Source organism: Urocitellus parryii, chromosome 16 (genome assembly GCF_045843805.1).
Source record: "Urocitellus parryii isolate mUroPar1 chromosome 16, mUroPar1.hap1, whole genome shotgun sequence".
Classification (NCBI taxonomy): domain Eukaryota; kingdom Metazoa; phylum Chordata; class Mammalia; order Rodentia; family Sciuridae; genus Urocitellus; species Urocitellus parryii.
The window spans coordinates 3,581,217-3,600,111 of NC_135546.1; the positions used below are offsets into that span (position 1 = coordinate 3,581,217).

The 18,895-nt window shown below is 41.8% G+C and overlaps 1 protein-coding gene across 1 annotated transcript in view; it reads right to left on the reverse strand.

Annotated features, from left to right (window-relative positions):
• Rybp (RING1 and YY1 binding protein) overlaps positions 1–18,676 on the reverse strand; it is a 68,247-nt gene extending 49,571 nt beyond the window's left edge. The window contains exons 1-2 of the mRNA XM_026392686.2: positions 18,616–18,676; positions 18,006–18,131 (exon numbers count right to left, since the gene is read on the reverse strand). Of these exons, the coding sequence (XP_026248471.1) occupies positions 18,006–18,131; positions 18,616–18,647 (158 nt within the window). The 5' untranslated portion in view covers positions 18,648–18,676. The remainder of the gene's footprint in view (positions 1–18,005; positions 18,132–18,615) is intronic.
• Positions 18,677–18,895: the final 219 nt, after the last annotated feature.

Sequence of the window (18,895 nt, forward strand, 5' to 3'; positions counted from 1 at the left end):
GTCGGCTACACTCACAGCACCTCGGACACCCAGGAAACAGGTTCAATAAATGCTAAGCAAGAAAAACATGTAATGTACACCTGTTCTATTAGAACCAAGCTTTGCTGTGGGCACAATTCAGTATTAACTATTTCAATAATAAAAATTCCTTTCAAAGAAAAATTTATCAGTGTCATTCTTTTAATTAAATAATGTAACAAAGTTCTATATATGCATTGCCTTAGGGCTGCAATCCACCAGTTAATATTTAAAAACACACTTGCCTTCTACACCAGGTTTTTGCTCTGTCGTGACTCCCCCATCTCAGAGATCCTAAAAGACTGAATTTAGCTTTGAGTCAGACCACAATCAGTTAAATTTCTTAGAATGGGAAAATCAAAGACAAGAATTCCAAAAACAAAACATTACCTACAACTATATATTCAGCTACATATAAACTCAACACTACCAAAAATTTTCAGTGATCCCAAAATGCACAAATAAATATCCATTTATACATCACTGGGTGGACTACATTACAAATATATTGGGGGGGGGGGGATGATCAGGAATTGAGTTCAGGGGCACTCAACCACTGAGCCATAGCCCCAGCCCTATTCTGTATTTTACTTAGAGACAGGGTCTCACTGAGATGCTTAGGGCCTCACTTTGGCTGAGGCAGGCTTTGAACTTGTGATCCTCCTGCATCAGCCTCCTGAGCCACTGGGACAGACACGCGCCACCATACCAGGCTACAAATAAATTATTTTTACATGTTTTTACACAAGTAATTTAGCACCATGGTATTTTAAGATTCATTTTACTATAAATTGCCAAAACTGACAAATCTCAGTATTTCAAATCTGGGAAAGACAGAAATCAACCAGTTCTTTTCATTTCAAATTTAAATCCCAACCTAGCATATACCTCTGTACATATAAAAAGTTTCATCTTACAATAGTGGTATTTTAAAGCTTTTATTCACGACTTGACTGCAGTAACAGAAACTGTACATAGTGAAACTTACAAGAAATCTTGAACACGGAGATTCCCGTGTTCAAAAATCTTTGAAACATGATTCCATTATATAAAATTTCTCCCCAAAAGCCCATTGGATAGTCATGTTTCACAGTTCTTATACCCTTTAGTTTAAAAAAAAAAAAAAAAACACAGAATTTAAGATTCAAAAAGATGAGAAATTATGAATTCTTTGTAGAGGATCTTATGGATGCTCCATGTAAGAACTCCAGTTCTCAACCTATAGAAAGGAGAACAGGCAGAAAGGAAGGTGTTGCCAGGCCAATCATATAGATCCAAAAGGGGGTAAATCTGAATACCAAGCATCAAATAACACTCTACCTACCTACCTTCCCTATTATCACTCTCATCCTGAGCATCAAAGTATGATTCCCCTTCTTACAAATATGCTTCTAGGGTGCACACCAAGACTTGCCAACATCGAGCTGTTCACTGACACGCAATGTCCCACGGTACCCAAGAACAAAGTAGACATGCTATGGCTTGCTAAATATTTTAACTGAAGGGCTTGGAAATAAAGCTAGGTCCTGCATACAAAGGAGTGCAGAGCCTTCCTCCTGGAACAGAGAGTCTGAAAGCCAGTGATACCTGCTCCATCTGACTCTGGCACAAGGCACTCCAGCCTGGGCAAAGTCGATCATTCAAAATCACTACTTGCCCAGGAATTTCATGGTGACATGTAATGTTGTTTCAAAAAGTTGTATAATTTTAAAAGTAGTCAAGTGTCGAACAACACTTCAAAGAACCTGATTTAAGACAGTGAGTATATATTCCATATTCTCAGTCTGTGTTTATGGGTAAATCTAAGAAACAGGATGAAAAACCCTGAACTTTATAAAGAGAAACACAGCAAAAAGCAAAATAAGTCAATCTAGACAGCCTCCACTCACTTTATACATTACAAGCGATGCAATTAGGCTAAAAATCTGAGCAAATAACCACTCTACTGGCATTATATTATTGTCCTCCTCTAATTCAAATGGACCTGAAAGAGGGCGATACTTTCTCCCTTGAAACGATAAGGATGGAAGGAAAAGGAGGAGATGAGAACACTGGTAATCAAGCTCCCTTGTCCATTTAATTCAGTCAGTTTTTTCTACTTTACCTAGTAAGAAATCAAAGTTGACACTTCTGAGCCTCCGCTTCTTCCATTTAAAATTAGTAACTACTACCTCTCAGGTGGCTCGGAATATTACACTGGGAGAATACACACAGCTGGCATGCAAAATGTAAAGCACTATGCAAACAAAGCATCTCGGGATGGCCTAACCATCTAAATGCTGAAGGGCCATTCAGTCAAGTCATACTCTACAAGTTAAGGCCCCAAGCTTTACATCTGGAAAATGAGAATTAGGTCATGCACCACACATTTGTGGTACACATTCATGATCCCAGCTACTCAGGAGGCTGAAGCAGGAGGATCCTAATTCCAGGCCAGCCTCAGTAACTTAACAAGATAATGTCTCAAAATAAATTTTGAAAAGACAGGAAGTGTAACTTAACAGTGGAGCACTTGTCCAGCATCATCATGAAGGAGGCCCTCAGTTCACTCACAAAAACAGCAAAAATAAATAAATATGTAAATACGCCAATCGCGCTTCATACTGTTTACAGTATGTATTCTGTGCCAGGTCATATGCTAAGTACACTACAATCATTCAATCTTTCTTTTTTTAGGGGGGGGAGTTACAGAGGAGAGAGTCCAGGGGTGCTTAATCACTGAGCCATATCCTCGGCCCTTTTTTCTTTCTTTCTTTCTTTTTTTTTGAGAGAGAGAGAGAGAGAGAGAGAGAGAGAGAGAGAGAGAGAGAGAGAGAGAGGGGGGGGGAGAGGGGGAGAGGGAGGGAGGGAGGGAGGGAGGGATGGAATTTTTAATATTTATTTTTAAGTTTTCAGCAGACATAATATCTTTATTTGTATGTGGTGCTCGCATGCCAGGCGAGCGCGCTACCGCTTGAGCCACATCCCCAGCCCCTTTCTTTTTTATTTTGAGACAAGGTCTCACTAAGTTGTTTCGGGCCTCATACTTGTTACCCTCCTGCCTCAGCCTCCCAACAAGTCTGGGATTACAGGCATGCCCAGCCTTATTTATCTTTACATAATCCCTACAGAGAAGTTGATGCCCATATTTTATAAATGAAAAATGAAAGAAAAGGCTCAAGTAACCTGACCAAGGCCAGTAGGCCAACAGCAGAGCTACTGTTGTCAAACTGCGGTTGACACCAAAACACCTTTTCTCGACTATTGCTCTTCCTCTCCAATATGGCAGCCACTAGTCAAACATTCCCATTGAACACTTGAGATGCAACCTGTCTGAATTAAGAGCTGTAATTACAAAACATACACCAGATTATGAAGACTTTTATGAAACTATAAAATATGATATTTTTTATTGGTTACAGGTTGAAACGATAACATTCTGGAAATAACTGACTAAACAAAATATATAAATTTCACCTGCTTTGTACTTCCTGCATGTGGCTACTAGAAAGTTCAAAATCATGCATGGTCTGCAATATGTCTACTTGGACAGCACTGATTCAGAACATCATCTACATATCTTGTAACGAAATTTCAAACTCAAATACAACATATTCGATTCATTCAGATACTTTCCAATGTTAATGGTTTATTTCCATGGTACAGGAAGTTAAACCCAGCAGTGCTCTACCACTTAGCTATATCCCTAACTGTTTTTACTTTTTTTGTTGTTATTTTTTTTGTGTGTGGTTTTTTTATTTTGTGTTTTTTTTTTTTTTTTGGGGGGGGGGGTACTGGGGATTGAACCCAAGGGCACTTAACCACTGAGTACCACATCCCCAGCCCTTTTTTCTATTTTATTTAAAGATAGGTTCCGGCTAAATTGCTGAGGCCGGCTCTTTGAACTAGCGATCCTTCTACCTCCTCCTGAGCCACTGGGATTACAGGTGTGCGCCACCATGCCTGGCCTCATTTTTCTGTTTAATTTTTTGAGACAGTGTCTTGGTAAATTTCCAAGTCTGGCCTCAAACTTATGATCCTCCTGCCTCTGCCTCCCAAGTAGCTGGGATTACAAGTGTGCGCCAGCACACCCAGTTTTATAGTTTAATACAGTATAACTGATAAAAACAATTTTAGTCTTCAGGCAGAAACAGTTTCACTTAAATTTCAATGTCTCAAAATAATTTTCTTAAAAATCTCTGATAACTGCTTTCTTCCCAACTACAAAAGTGATACAGACATACCAACAGAAATTATGGGGGGGGGATCACCGTTTCTCTCGATGATAGTTATTATTTTGATCAATCATTCCTAATACAAATATTAGGAATACTAATACTCATATTAGGTTGAATGGTACGAAATATTGAGATTAAAGTGGGACCATAGTTTTATCATTCTGAAACTTGCCTTTTCTAATTATTATACTACAAATACTTGCCTCCATCATTACATATTCTTTCTAAACAGTTTAACTTACTTTGAAATAATCAGACTCACAGTAAGTTACAAAAATAATACAGAAAAGTCTCATGTAACCTCCACCCAGTTTCCTCACCATGTGCACCTTCTGGATTATAGTAAAATGTCAAAACCAGGAAACTGACTATGGTATGTGTGTAAATAATTCTCTGCCATTTTATGTGTGCTTTACCATCTTAAGAATAATTTTAGACCCAATAACTTTACAGACTTATAGGATATGAGGATAATTTGACACCTGTGTGCAATGTACAATGAGCAAGTCAGTGTGATTATACTATTTCCATCGCCTCAAATTATGTCGTTTCTTTACTAAAAACCTCTGAACTCCTCTCTTACACTTCTCTGGAAATAACAGTGGTGAACACCAGTCCCCTACCGTGGTGGACCACCAGAGCTCACGCCTCCCGACTTTACTCAGCTACCTGCATCCAACCTCACAATCCTCCTCACCAACTCAAGCCATTTCTTCACACCTGTATATTCACAAAACCACAACCACAACCAAGACACATATCACGTGAACGCCGGCCTTTTAAACTCATGCCCTCCTCTCCCAGTCCCTCCACCAGCCCGGAGCATTGGGAATTCTGTCATTTCAAGAATGGCAATGGCACCCTACAAAATCTTTGCGACTGGCTCTTTTCACTCTGCAAAAGACCCCTGAGGTCCATCCAAGTTATACTAATAATCAGTACATGTCCCTCGGTATTGCTCAATAGCATTCCACAGCACAGATGTTCTAGTCACCTACTGAAGAACACCTAGGTCACTTCTAGTTTGGGGCTATGACCAAAAAAAAAAAAAAAAAAAAAAAACTGACCAGATTTTGTGTGAACCCAGGCTTTCACTGCTCTGGAATAAACATCCAGGGTTGTGACCACTTGGGTCACGTGGTAAGTACTGTTTGGTTCTAAGACACTGCCAGACTATTTTCCAGAATGTAAAGCATACTGTTCTACATTCTCATCAGCCATGTATGACAAATCTCAAAACATTTTTTAACAGCTGCAAAATATTCTATCATGAATATTCCATATTTTTAACAACTCTGTGCTGATCCTTATTTAGGTAATTTTCAATTTGTTGTTATATACTGAGGAATTTATGTGGTCACACAAATTCCTAGAAATCATTTTTTGTTGGGTCACAGGATACAAATATTTTACAAGCATTTGATACCAACTGCCATACTGGCCTCCAAAAACTTAATCAATTTATGTAGAAGGTGAGAATGCCCATTTCCAAACCTCACTAAAATTATTTTTTAGTCTTTACAATCTGATTGGCCAAAATGTTAATCTTATTTTGTATCTCTCTTAATAATTGGGGAAGTTATATTTTTCTCAAGTTTGTATTTTTTTTCCTAATGATTACTTGTTCAGATTATTTGCCAGATTTTTACTAGAATGTCGGTTTACTAATTATAAAACCTGGTTCCATCTAGAAACAGGATTTGTTAAAAATATATATATAGAGAGGGGGGGGGGAGGGAGAGAGAGAGAGAGAGAGAGAGAGAGAGAGAGAGAGAGAGAGAGAGAATTTATTTATTTATTTTAGTTTTTTTCGGCGGACACAACATCTCTGTTTGTACGTGGTGCTGAGGATCGAACCCAGGCCGCATGTATGCCAGGCGAGCGCGCTACCGCTTGAGCCACATCCCCAGCCCCCCAAAAAATATATTTTATCTGAAATCAAAGTGTTAGTAAAGTAAGGTAACAGTTGACTCTACAATGCAGAAAAGACACCAGGTTAGAACTCATATGGCCCCCCAATTTATATTCCTATACTTTGCACAGAATATTCATTCATTAAGGTATCACCTCCAATGCCAACCTAGGTCAATAATATGGTCCTAAAATGTTGACCACTTAAATAAGTTCACTCTGAAATACCAACACATCATGTTTCCATACAATCAAAACCTTTGCTGGGAATGGTGGCACACACCTGCAATCCCAGCGGCTAGGGAGGCTGAGGTAGGAGGATCACAAATACAAAACCAACCCCAGAAACTTAGCAAGGCCCTAAGCAATTCAGTGAGACCTTGTCTCTCTAAATAAAATATAAAAAGGGCTGGGGATGTGGCTCAGTGGTTAAGTTCCCCTGGGTTCAATCCCCAGTACCAAAAAAATAAACAAGTAAATAAACAAACTTCCCTGGAAAAACCGGCTACTCTTTAGGAGAGCCTAGGGTCATGTAAACCAGTAGTTTCCCAAAGTGCAGAATCAATACTACCTGCAAACTTACTAGAAATGCAAATTCTCAGATCCTACACCAGTAAATTCCAAGGTGACACTCAGCAATGTCTGTTCAACAAGACACTGAAAAGACAGCAAATGATACTGGCAAAACTGTTCATATGCAGAAGAATGAACTAGATCCCTCACATTCTGCACAAAAGTCAACTCAAAATGGTCAAAGACCTAAGAATTAGACTAGAAACTTTGCAACTTTGCAACTGCTAGAAGAAACCAAAGGGTCAACTCTGACAGAGGCACAGGTATCAACTTCCTCAACAGAACTCCTAAAATTCAGGAATTAATACAATAATTGATAAATGGGATGGCATCAAATTAAAAAGCTTCTGACAGCAAAGAAAATGAGCAAAACAAGGGAGAAAATATTTGCCAGCTCCTCTTCCAACAGAGAATATTCAGAATATATAAAGAATTCTAAAACTTACCACACCAAGGGAAGAAAAACCCAATCAATAAATGGGCAAATGAATTAAACAGACCTCTCACAAGAAGAAAATACAAATTGCCAACAAAAATATGAAAAAATGTTCAAAGCAATCAGAGAAATGCAAATCAAAACACTGAGATTTCATCTCAGTCTAGTTAGAATGGAGAACACAGAGAATAATACTGGAGAGGATGTGGGCAAAAAGAATACTCAACTGTTAGAGGGACCATAAATTAGTACAACCACTATGAAAATCAGTATAGAGGTTCCTCAAAAGACTATGAATGGAACCACCATATGACCCAGCTACACCACTCCTCCATATTTAATCCTAAAGAATTAAAGCCATCATACTATTATAGCAATACACGAATATCAATGTTTATAGCAGCACGATTTACAACAACTGTCAATGGAGGAATGGGTAAAGAAAATTCGGTATTCAGAATGGAGTTTTATTTAGCCATACAGAATGAAATTATGTCATTCACGAGGAAATGGATGGAAAACTAAAAGCATTATGTTATGAGAAATAAGCCAAACTCAGAAGGTCAAGCTGTGGATGTTTTCTCTCCAATGTGGAAGAAAGCGAGGAAAAAAAGGGGGGGAGGGGGGTCCTCCTGAAAACAGGAGGAGGACCAATAGAAGAAAGGAGCGGGGAAGAAGGAGGAAGGGAACAGAGAGGTGCAGAGAAGGAAACTGCCCAACTGCACATGTACAAACACATAACAACGAAGCCCAAAGCTTTCAGGTGATTGTGGTGCACATGAAGGTCCCGGAACTAGCACTCTAAACACATCTAGAATGAAAACATTAAATCCGCATACCCAAAATTGTTCTTTAGTGAAGGGTTTGGACAAAATTATTATGCCTTTGAATTAAGAATTTACTATTCAGTTTTCACCCCAAAATGAAACAATCTTGAAAAAAAAATAATTCCTGCTTTGCTCTCTACAAATAAGAAATCCTAAAATTGTAAACTGTTCACAAACTTCTTCTTCCTTAAAGAATCCAGACTGAACCAGATCAGAAGTCTTCAAATCAGACTTAAATTTGTTTCACATCACACATAGCCTGACCCGTCCATTCCCACATGGAATACCTACTGCTTTAGAAACTCAACTGCCATCACTCAGATATTTGTAGTCTCGTGAATAAATAAATTACTCAATAAACAAAAATATTTATCAATGGCAGGATTATGAGTGATGTTTATTTTTTTTTGTTTTGTCCCCATACTTCCTAAAATAAATGTGTTACCTTCATAACCAAAACAAAGGACAAGGAATCATTTACCAAATATAACTACAAAATAAAATGACCTATGGAACATTACCTTCTTTGGGTTCTAACCAGCCTTCACTGATATTTCTTCTTCCTTTACCCATACAATAAAAATATACAAATAGTTCACAAAGATGCCGGGCTGATACAAGATAAATGGAATCCAGCTCCCACCCTGGAGGACCTGCGCTCAGCTGTGGTGGGAATGTCCATCCACCTAGCAAGTGTCCCAGCTCCTTCACCCTGAAGACAAGTAAGGTGGTTTGGTCACAGAATCCCCACCTCTAGGCAACAAAGAGTGACCCAGGGACTGGGCGAGTGACAGCAGACCTGATTCTTGTAGTTCTTCCTTTGATTCCCTGAGTCCAAATGGATATGGACCTCCTCATTACTGGCCATGTGCACCATAAGCTGTCTTGTCTTTTGGCTGAAAGAAGTTGGATTCCTACTTCTTATGACTTTGACCACTCTTGCAGCATTTATGATATTAAATCAGGTTTAGTTTTGTAAAAGCATGAAAAGGGTAGCTATAAACCCTCGTGTGACATCTCATCTCTTCTTAGAAGAAAGCAGTCCCCAGGTTCACTGTCGCCCATGACTAACCACCATGCCCGGTGGAAGACCCAATATGCTGCTGAAACTGGAGGATGCCACTCTTCATTTCTTGCCCCCTCTAAAATCTGCCAAAGTTTCTCTTCGTCTGTATTGCTAGTGCTCTTAAATTGTAGAGAGAAATATTTTGGAAAGTTTTAAGACACTTTTTTTTAAACATATCCCTTCTGCTAGTTTCTCTTCCCAACCACAGGATAATTTAAACAGAGGGAGGAAAGCAGAGGAGATAGTAGCATCAAACTCTCATGATTTCTGAGTAGTACAATGGTACATGTGCATTACCTTTACTCAGAATTCATTTTGGCAACATTTGACTGTTTTTGTCAATTAACTATACGGAAATGAAAATACAGCTAAATAAATGAATGAATTGCACGAGTCAAGACTTCAACTTAACAGAAATAATCCAAATTACTTGACAGATGTCCACAGTGTCCAAGGTCCAACTATCATGCACAAAGGGTCCAGCTGTCAAGTGAAGTTATTAGGGCAGAACAAGAGCATAACATTTCCAACACTACTTAGTATGTTTTGTAAACATTTTTAAGTCCCCTTAAGGTGACAGTTTACAAACATACAACTTCAGGGCTGGGGATGTGGCTCAAGTGGTAGCACGCTCGCCTGGCATGCGTGCGGCCCGGGTTCGATCCTCAGCACCACATACAAAGATGTTGTGTCCGCCGAAAACTAAAAAAAGAATAAACATTAAAATTCTCTCTCTCTCTTAAAAAAAAAAAATTTTAAAAGAAGTTCTTTAAAAAAAAAAAAAACAAACATACAACTTCAGTTCCTTAGTACCCACCAAAATAAGTTTTGTACCACACGATCAATCCCTTGCTTCATTATTACCAACCAGACTTTCCAACGTGATTTCTGGCTACTGACACCACAAACTGGACAACCAGAAATAAGGCTTTTCACAATTAATGTTACTTAGGTAAACATACCAATGATCTGAAGTTCAAAAACCCCACTCCAGGAAGTGAGTTAAATGCACAGTCTACAGCCCCCACATCTGTAATCCTGTTTTAATTTCAAGTACTTGTTTAGAAAACAAAATCAGAAAAACAGGAATACTACCCAGACTTCATAAAGACCACCTGTGCCTAACCCAGTCACATTAAACAAACACACAAGATGACAGCCCTAATATATGATATATAAGAACGTTTAATAGAACTTTTGGGGGATGGGGGGTGAGAGACACAGGGTCTCACTATATTGCCCAAGCAGGGCTCCAATTTGTGAGCTCAATGTGTCCTCCTACCCCAGCCTCCCCAAAAGTTGGGATCGGCGGTACATCCCCCCACAGCATTAGATTTCTTTCTGGAACTCTTTTCTTCCAGTCCTCATTTATTCTGTACAGTATGTATTTACTGAACCCCTACCAAGTGCCAGGCATTGTAATAAACATAGGAAAATAAAGACACAAAAGAAAAGTCCTGCCCTCAAGATAAGACAACACAACAGAAGCACACTGAAGATCCCATAAATATAGTTCAAGTGTTATGACAGAGGTATGCATGACTGCAGGGGAAAGAAAGGCTTCCTGAGGCCTGAGAGAGGACAGAGAGACATCTAGTCAGAACACAAGAAGAAAGGAAAAGGCCAGGCGTGGAGGCACATGCCTGAAATCCCAGGAGCTAGGGAGGCTGAAGCAGGAGGATCTCAAGTTCAAAGCCAGCCTTGGCAAAGGCGAGGCCCTAAGCAACTCAGTGAGACCCCGTCTCTAAATAAAATACAAAATAAGGCTGGGGATGTGGCTCAGTGGTCGAGTGCCCCTGAGTTCAATCCAGGAAGGAAGGAAGGGAGGGAGTGCGTGCGTGCATTTCAAAAGAAACCACAGAAGAGCATGAAGGCATGCAAGTGAGACCCCACAGTCCACACTCAGAACACACCATACTAGGTATGTGGAGGGCAAATGAGGTAGTGGTGGCCTGCTCACAGAAATTCTAAACAAAGACAGAGGAAAGGAACCCAATCCCAAAGCTCTTCGTGATAGTCAGGATTTGAATTCTATCCTAAAGACAATGAGAACCAGGTCATAATTTTAACCAGGAACTGGAATGATCTGGTTGGCATTTGAGAAAACACTTTTACATTAATTCAGCTTTTCAACCTGTGGGGTAAAAACTGTCTTTAAGTGGCCCAAGTAAGAAACCCAGGACGCAGTGGCTTTTCTAACCCTATGTACACAGGCGGAGGTAGTGATGGGTGGATTGTAAGTAGTACCTGGGCAGACACGGGAGAAGTAAAAAGTGTGGATGATGTCATCTGAATAGAGTGATGAAGGTACAGGAGAGGAGTTGGCAAAGAACTATGTAACTTGTATCTGCCTACGGAACAAATCTGACATGCAAGAATCAGGGAGGCCCAAAGTTTCTCTCTGCCCTCTTTCAAAAAGCACTTACTTAAAAAAAAAAAAAAAACACTGTCTGTCTCTATGTTGAACTCAATTCGCTCCACTCTCATCCAGGGTGCTATCCACCACTGGCCATCTTCTTACACACTAACTTTCCAACAAGTTTGTTAAGTTCCCTGAAAGCAGGAGTTTCCCACTTATTTAACCAATGCCTTAAAACTGAAGTGACTGATGAACATACTACTGATGAGAGGCCATGACTGACTCCCTTTATGACCACTGCAAAGTCTTCCATACCAGGCCCCGCTCCTCTCACACTGGGTGCTATGCTGCCAGGAGGTAGGTTAGTGAAGAGGGCGGGTCCTCCCTCTACAATGTGTAAACAAGGGTCTGCATGCCAAGAGTGAGCTTTAAGAGATTCTTAGGGATAAAACTGGGAAAATCAGAACTGCACACAACAGATAGGAGTCTTGCAAACACCACGATGACTGAAAGAAGCCAGAACCACACTGTGTATACTCTTTAAGATTCCATTCAAAGAGAATTCAAACACAAGCAAAGCCTTATCTCCTGTGCTACAAGTCAGGAGAGCAGGGGCAGGTGGCAGAGTATAAGGGCTTCTGGGAATGTTCTCTTTAAGAATCTGATACAGAATCTGGTCCCAGTTATAAACACACAATCACCTTGTGAAAGAGCAGCAAATCTTTTTTTTTTTTTTAAAGAGAGAGTGAGAGGGAGGGAGGGAGAGAGAGAGAGAGAATTTTTAATATTTTATTTTTTAGTTATCGGCGGACACAACATCTTTGTTTGTATGTGGTGCTGAGGATCAAACCCGAGCCGCACGCATGCCAGGCGAGCGCGCTACCACTTGAGCCACATCCCCAGCCCTGAGCAGCAAATCTTTAAACTCACGATACATGCACCTTCAATTCAAACAACTCTTTAAAAAAATAAAAAATAAACTACGGGGCAGGGGTTGTAGCTCTATGGTAGAGCACCTGCCTCACACATGTGAGGCCCTGGATTTGATCTCGGCACCATATAAAAATAAACAAATAAAAACAAAGATATTGTGTCCATCTACAACTTAAAAAAAAAAAAAACAACTACGGTTGCTTGACAATTTTCTAAATCTTAGAGTTTCTTCACACCTACTGAAGTACACAACCCATGTATGCCATGTAAATAATACATAAATGAATCCGTTCACACCCTCCCAACTCAATGACTAATAGAAACTGGTTAGTCTGAGCCTAGTCTACAGCATGTAACTCACTTTAGTAGGTTCTGCACCAATACTGCAGCTCTACGAAATGAGCTAACCTGCACAGGTAAAACTACACCTTAATTATCCTCAAGCATCAAAATAAAAGTAGCCCATTTCCTAACAGTGAAAATGCATACCTCAACACTGGTCCAAAGGAGGCCTCTGCCTGATCTTCCTCACTCCACAGTTCCCAATCCTACCAATTTCTTCACAGCACTTGTGGCCTGCTGAAGTTATCTCATTTTTCTGTCCACTTGCTTTTCTTCTCTTCCTCTCCACAGTATTTCAAATCCCATGAGGATAGAGACCTTGTCTGTCTTTACACCACTATATACCCAGAGCCCAGATGGTGGTATGCTCAATAAAAACATGTCAAATGACCACAACTACCCAGGTAATTTACTTTAAGGTCATCAAGTACACACAGGATCAAGTCAGTACCAATAAATCAGTTAAGTCCAATGCAACAGCAAACACAAAATAAATTATCACTCCATTCCTGGGTAAGGTAATCTTTGAAACTGTACCAGCTTTTGTACCAGCTCTGAGGTTGAAAGGTTTGATAAGGTTTGATGATTTGGAAGACAGAGGCAATTTTTCCATGTATTTTATGGAGTATTTCTGTAAAAGACAAACACAACAAAACCAAGTACCTAAAGTGTAAAGCCACGGTTTGGATCCTCAGGAAGCACTGTTAGCCTGGCCTTCCTCTGTCCCAGTGCAGGTACCTCCTCCTCTTTCGGGGGGTTTCCTTCCTAAAAAGCATCACCAGGTGACACCCTTACAAAGCTTCCAGCAAAAGTCATAACTAAGTTGTGTTTTCCCACAAAAAGTCTGCAACAGTTCATAATCACCTAAGGTGTTTTGAGTTGGCAAGGTATCTGCATTTAAGGGGGGAAGATTCCAAAGGTACAAATGCAAAGAATCAGGGAGTCTAGAACAAGAAAAACCACACACAACACTGCTGCTGCCTCTCCCTGCACTCCAATATCCTGAGTTCCAGCTTTTTCTAAAGCAAATTATTTATTCCCACACCACAGCACTAGCCAAAGTCATTTCTTCGCTTCTACTTGTCTATAAAGGCTCCCAAAACAGTGAACTTTTCAGAGGTGCAGTAGTCAAATGATCAGGAATTAAATAAAGCGTGATTTCGATTCAACATTACAAGAGCAAAGTTCTAAATCTGTGGCAATTAGCCAAAACAAAACTTTTCTAATTTTTCAAGTGAATGCAACATAAACAGCAGTTGAAAACAAAAATTACAGCCCTACTAGCAAAGAAACATTCATTAATAAGAGCATGGAGCAATGTTTTGATAATTTTTATTTTAAAGACAACGCTGCACTCACAGTCATAAGACCACAAAAGCAAAATGCTTCTTCACCAGTCTAGGAAGTGCCTACCAGACACCTGCAAGTGCAACTTAAGAGAACAGTTAGGCAGTTCCCAACATTCAGCTTTGCTTCCCTTCCTCTCTTAAGGCAGCATCTTCTTTTTGTGTGTCTGTCAAAGCAGGAAGAGAAGCACTACTACAGCGATCACATAGGAAGGGATAGGATTCTCTTCCTACCCACCTGCCACCTCTCTTAACACCGAACCCCCCTCTTTATTTTCCATCCAGCAGCACCGCGAAGCAACTCTCTGGCAGCCCCTGACTCCTGCATGCTCCAGGGTCAGAGACTTTCTATCAGAGAACAGGCATAAGGTAACCAGCTTAGGTGATGAAAGGTTCTAAACTACACTGTGGTGATGACATCACAACTCTTTAAAATGACAAAAAAAAAATTAATTGCAGCATTAGCAATGGACGAATGTTATATGTAAATTACACCTTAACAAAAGTTTATGGGTTCGCTGTTGTTGTTTTCTATTGGGGATTGAACTCAAGGGTGCTTTACCACTGAACCACATTCTCAATCCTTTTATCATGAGGCAGCATCCAGCAAAGTTGCTGAGGTTAGCCTCCAACTTGATCCCTTCTGCCTCAGCCTACAGAGTTACTGATGATAGGTGTGCATCACCAAGCAGAACCTCAAAAAAAGATTTTAAAACAAATAATGACCAAGGGCTAGAGAGTGGGATAGTGTGCTTGGGAAAGAATTGCATAAAAGAACCAGAGACCCAACACGTAATTAATAATACATCTAAAACATGTATCTCCATTGCCCCTGAGCCTTCCAAGGGGACTATTACAAATTCCTTAGGACCTTAGCATATTCCTTACCACCTTTTTATCTCCCTTTCATTCTGCTCCCCCGAAAATAAGAAGCCCTCACTCTGAATCACCTTCATGATTATACCTGCAGAATTAAAAACATCTGATGCACATGGCAATAACAGTGTAAAGCTGGCAGGTGATTCTAGAGAAATCAATTCTAGTTGTCCAAAAGAAGTGGGGGGAAGGGAACCATGTGATTGATTCCCCAAGCCAGACTGCTTCAATCCCATTTTTTATTGCCTCTCAGAGTCTTTACAACTTGAATTACAGTCATCTGGATACATGTCTTGCCATCCTTTACACACGTCCCTCTCCTACCCAATGCCTTCAAGAGTATCTTCCACAGCCTAGGAAGAGTGGCAGTATTTTCCTAATCATATTTAGGAACATCAACTCTGTCTTCATAGGGCAAATAGAGTTCTGTTCCCTGCTGGGCTGCCACTAATTCAAAGCTGTTCTTCCAGACTGACTGGTAGATGACAGTGACAATAAAGAAAAGAATGACCAAAAACTTCAAAATAACCATGTAAACTTTTGAGTTTGGCTTAAGTTTCTATTCACCAGTGAGATTCTCAAGTTCTTAGGAGTTTTCTAGTCATTTACTTGACTAGGCTGTTAAAATACAGCTAAAACAATTTCTATGTCAGTCAACAAACTGTTCTAAAATCCCTGATTTTTGCCTATTACCCACTTCCAAAACCGAACAACAGGGCTGGGTTGTAGCTTAGGGGTAGGGCACTTGTCTCGTATGTGCAGGGTCCTGGCTTCAATGCCCCCCAGACTGGAAAAGAAAAAAAAGTTTTGTACGGCTGTCAATACCAAGTCTGATTAATACCAAACAAGACAGAAAACCTCAAGTTCATATCAAACCTGTGAGGTACCAAAAAAAAAAAGACCCAAGAAAAAACAGCGCAGTGGCAAGTATCACAGAGAAATTAACCAAGCTAATGCACAGAAGGACAAGACGAAACCTGTCAAAAACTCACTGTCCACATGACGCCCATCCGTAATTGAGGAAAGCCAAGGTGTTAACTGAATTCTGATGAATGCCTTCTGCAAAGATCTAAAACACTAAAATAGTGATAATTAACCAAAGTCAAAGAAATCTCAGTCAAATAAGAGTATCACAACTTGGTGAGAGTTCAAGTTCTCAGACTTGTGAAATGTATGTTCAAATACTACTCAATGACAGACATCAAAAAAACTGCCTGAGGATCCATAAAGGTACTACACAAGCAACTTTTCCTGAACTTACTCTGAAATACTTCACAGTATTTGTTAAAAAATGAATTTCACTGTCATCATCTGTGGCCCTAAAAAAACCTTATTCTTTAAAGTCAAAACCTTCCACGTGCTTCCAAAAACTTGATGAGTCAGGTTTTTAAAAAACTTTTCTGTAGAAACTGAAATGCATTTCATTATGAGATAATTATTCCCAGCAATAAATCAGATGTAAACTTTTGAGTTTGGCTTAAGTTTCTATTCACCAGTGAGATTCTCAAGTTCTTAGGAGTTTCCTAGTCATTTACTTGAACACCATCTACAGTAACACTCAAAGCAAAACCACAATAGAGAGGTTTGGCCTCTGAGGGATTCTACATGTAAAAAACATTACTCATAAATAATACACAATCACTATTGCTTTAAGTAACAAATATGTTTCTAAAGTTTCATGCCATCTGATGGAATCCCCTATTTTAGATAGCAAAACAAAATCCATGAAACCACGAACAAAGGTTTTGTTTTTTAATTTTAAGTAAGCCTATGATGAATTTTAAGTAAATCTATGATGATACGAAAAGGTGACATGAACTTACTTTTAGGAAAGCTACTTATGGGGAAATATCTTCCTCAAGTTCTATACTATTTTTATTGAGTGGTTTCATTACTTAAGAGTTAGTGGAAATCACAGAATAGTTCTACGGTGATTGGACCAAATAACCCCACTTACATGCTTTTAGGTTGTCCAGTATCCTATTTAATCCCAGGTATAAACACAGCAAGGAACCCTCAACAGGACACATTCAAACAAGTACATCCAGTTGGAGCACTACTACACAGACACATTGGAACACCACCAATCAAAAACAGGTAGCTAGTGCAATGAGACTCCTGGCCACCGACTTTAAGTTCTAAAGCATACACCAAGAACTTAATGTCTTCCTTTGACACACACCCCAACGCCTGTCCATTAAATGATACCAAGAACAGTTTCACTTCAAACACGACTGAAATTCCAGATAAAAGTTTAAGGATGACCGGAAGACCACAAAATCAGTCTTGACATTTCCTCCCAGGGGATCTAGAGTAGTTCAACTCCGTTAGGTAAGTATAGTCTACCACCTTCATTTACATGAAAAGGAATTCTTTCAACCAACATTATTTTCATCACAATGATGCTTAAAACACAAACTTCAAAATAGTCATCCCATTCACTTCACATTTTGCAAAACCCCATCACCACTCTGCATAAGCTAATCATGCAGGGGAAAGAGAAAAAAAAAAAAAAACCTGACAACTCGGCCTTCCAAAACATGCACTTTCTTTATCATGCCCCCAACGTCTATTTTCAAGTGCAAGAAAATAACAGACATTTGCAGCTCCAACAAGAAAAGCACAACCAGCCTTTCTGTACTACCACCATTAAATTTCCCAAAGAGGAGGAAAATAACTCAGGACAGGCAAATTAAAACCATTCTGCACATGGCAGAAATTTTTTAAAAAATTAAAAAAATTTTTTTAAAAAAGGTCTCATGTCCTACAATCCATAGCAAGAGCACTGCTTCCTCTCTTTCCGAGCCAACACCAATAAGCCAAAAGGATACAAGTGTCAGACCCGGCGTCTGTATGAAATAAGACGAAAACCTGGGAAAATTCCTTCCCATAAATCATCCCGCGAACACGAGGCACTGCACCCAACGCCGAAGACACACGACCCCAAACCCGTCGCCCACCCCCAGGGCGCAGGAAAAGCCGCGATCAACAAGTTGGAGCCGGGGCAGAAAAGTACAGCTCGCCGCCCTCCCCCCACCACCCCCCCAAAAAAGATTTTTTTAAAGCCCAGTGCCCGACCCAGGGGGCCGGGCGCCGCGTACCTGGTGGAGGTGCCTTTCCGCACGTCGCAGATGCTGCATTTGAAGGCTTCGGCGCTGTTCCTGAAGGTGCACACGCTGCAGTCCCAGAAGCCCTCGTCCGCGGCGGGCTTGGCTTGCCTCTTCGGCCTGCGCGAGCGGGGACAGGGCACAGCAAAACACAGGCGCGCGTGAGCGGCGCGGTGCCGCAGGAATCCGGCGCCGCAAACTTCGCGGCGCCCCCCGCCCACCCCGCGCGGCCGCCGGCCCGGCCGGGGGCCTCGCGCACCCGCGGCCGACCGGAGGCCGCGGCGGGCGAGCGGCGCGTCCCGGGGGCGCGGGGCGGCGCGGCGGGGCGCGGGCCGCCGCCGCCGCCCGCCCGCCCGCCCGCGCCGCCTCCTCCCCACCTGGGCAAATCTCCTTTGTCTGGGAGGAGCGGCGGCGGCGGAGGGCGGCTGAGGAGGAGCCGCCATGGCTGCGGCGCGCACGGCCCCGGCCCGCGCGGAGCGCCGCCGCCGCCGCCGCCCGCCGGTCTCCATCTTAGCCGCGCCTCCCCGCGCGCGCCGCGCGGGCCTAGTCGCCGCCGGCCCCCGCCGCCCCGGCCTCCCTTCCGCCCGCGGCGCCGAGCAGGTACCTGGTCGGGCTCTTCTTGTCGCCCATGGTCATGGACGGGCTGCGCCCAGCCCCCCCGCCGCCGCCGCCGCCGCCGCCGCCGCCCGCAGGAGAAACGCCGCCCGGGAGTCGTCGCGGACCGGCCCCCCTCCCTCCCCCGCGCCCGCCCGCCCGCCCGCCCTCAGCCGCCGGGGCTCGAGCTCGGCCGCCGCCGCCGCCGCCGCCAGTCTCCGGACGAGACTAGTCCCCGCCAGCGCCGCCTCCGCCGAGTGACTGACGAGGGGCGGGGCCGGCGCCGCGCG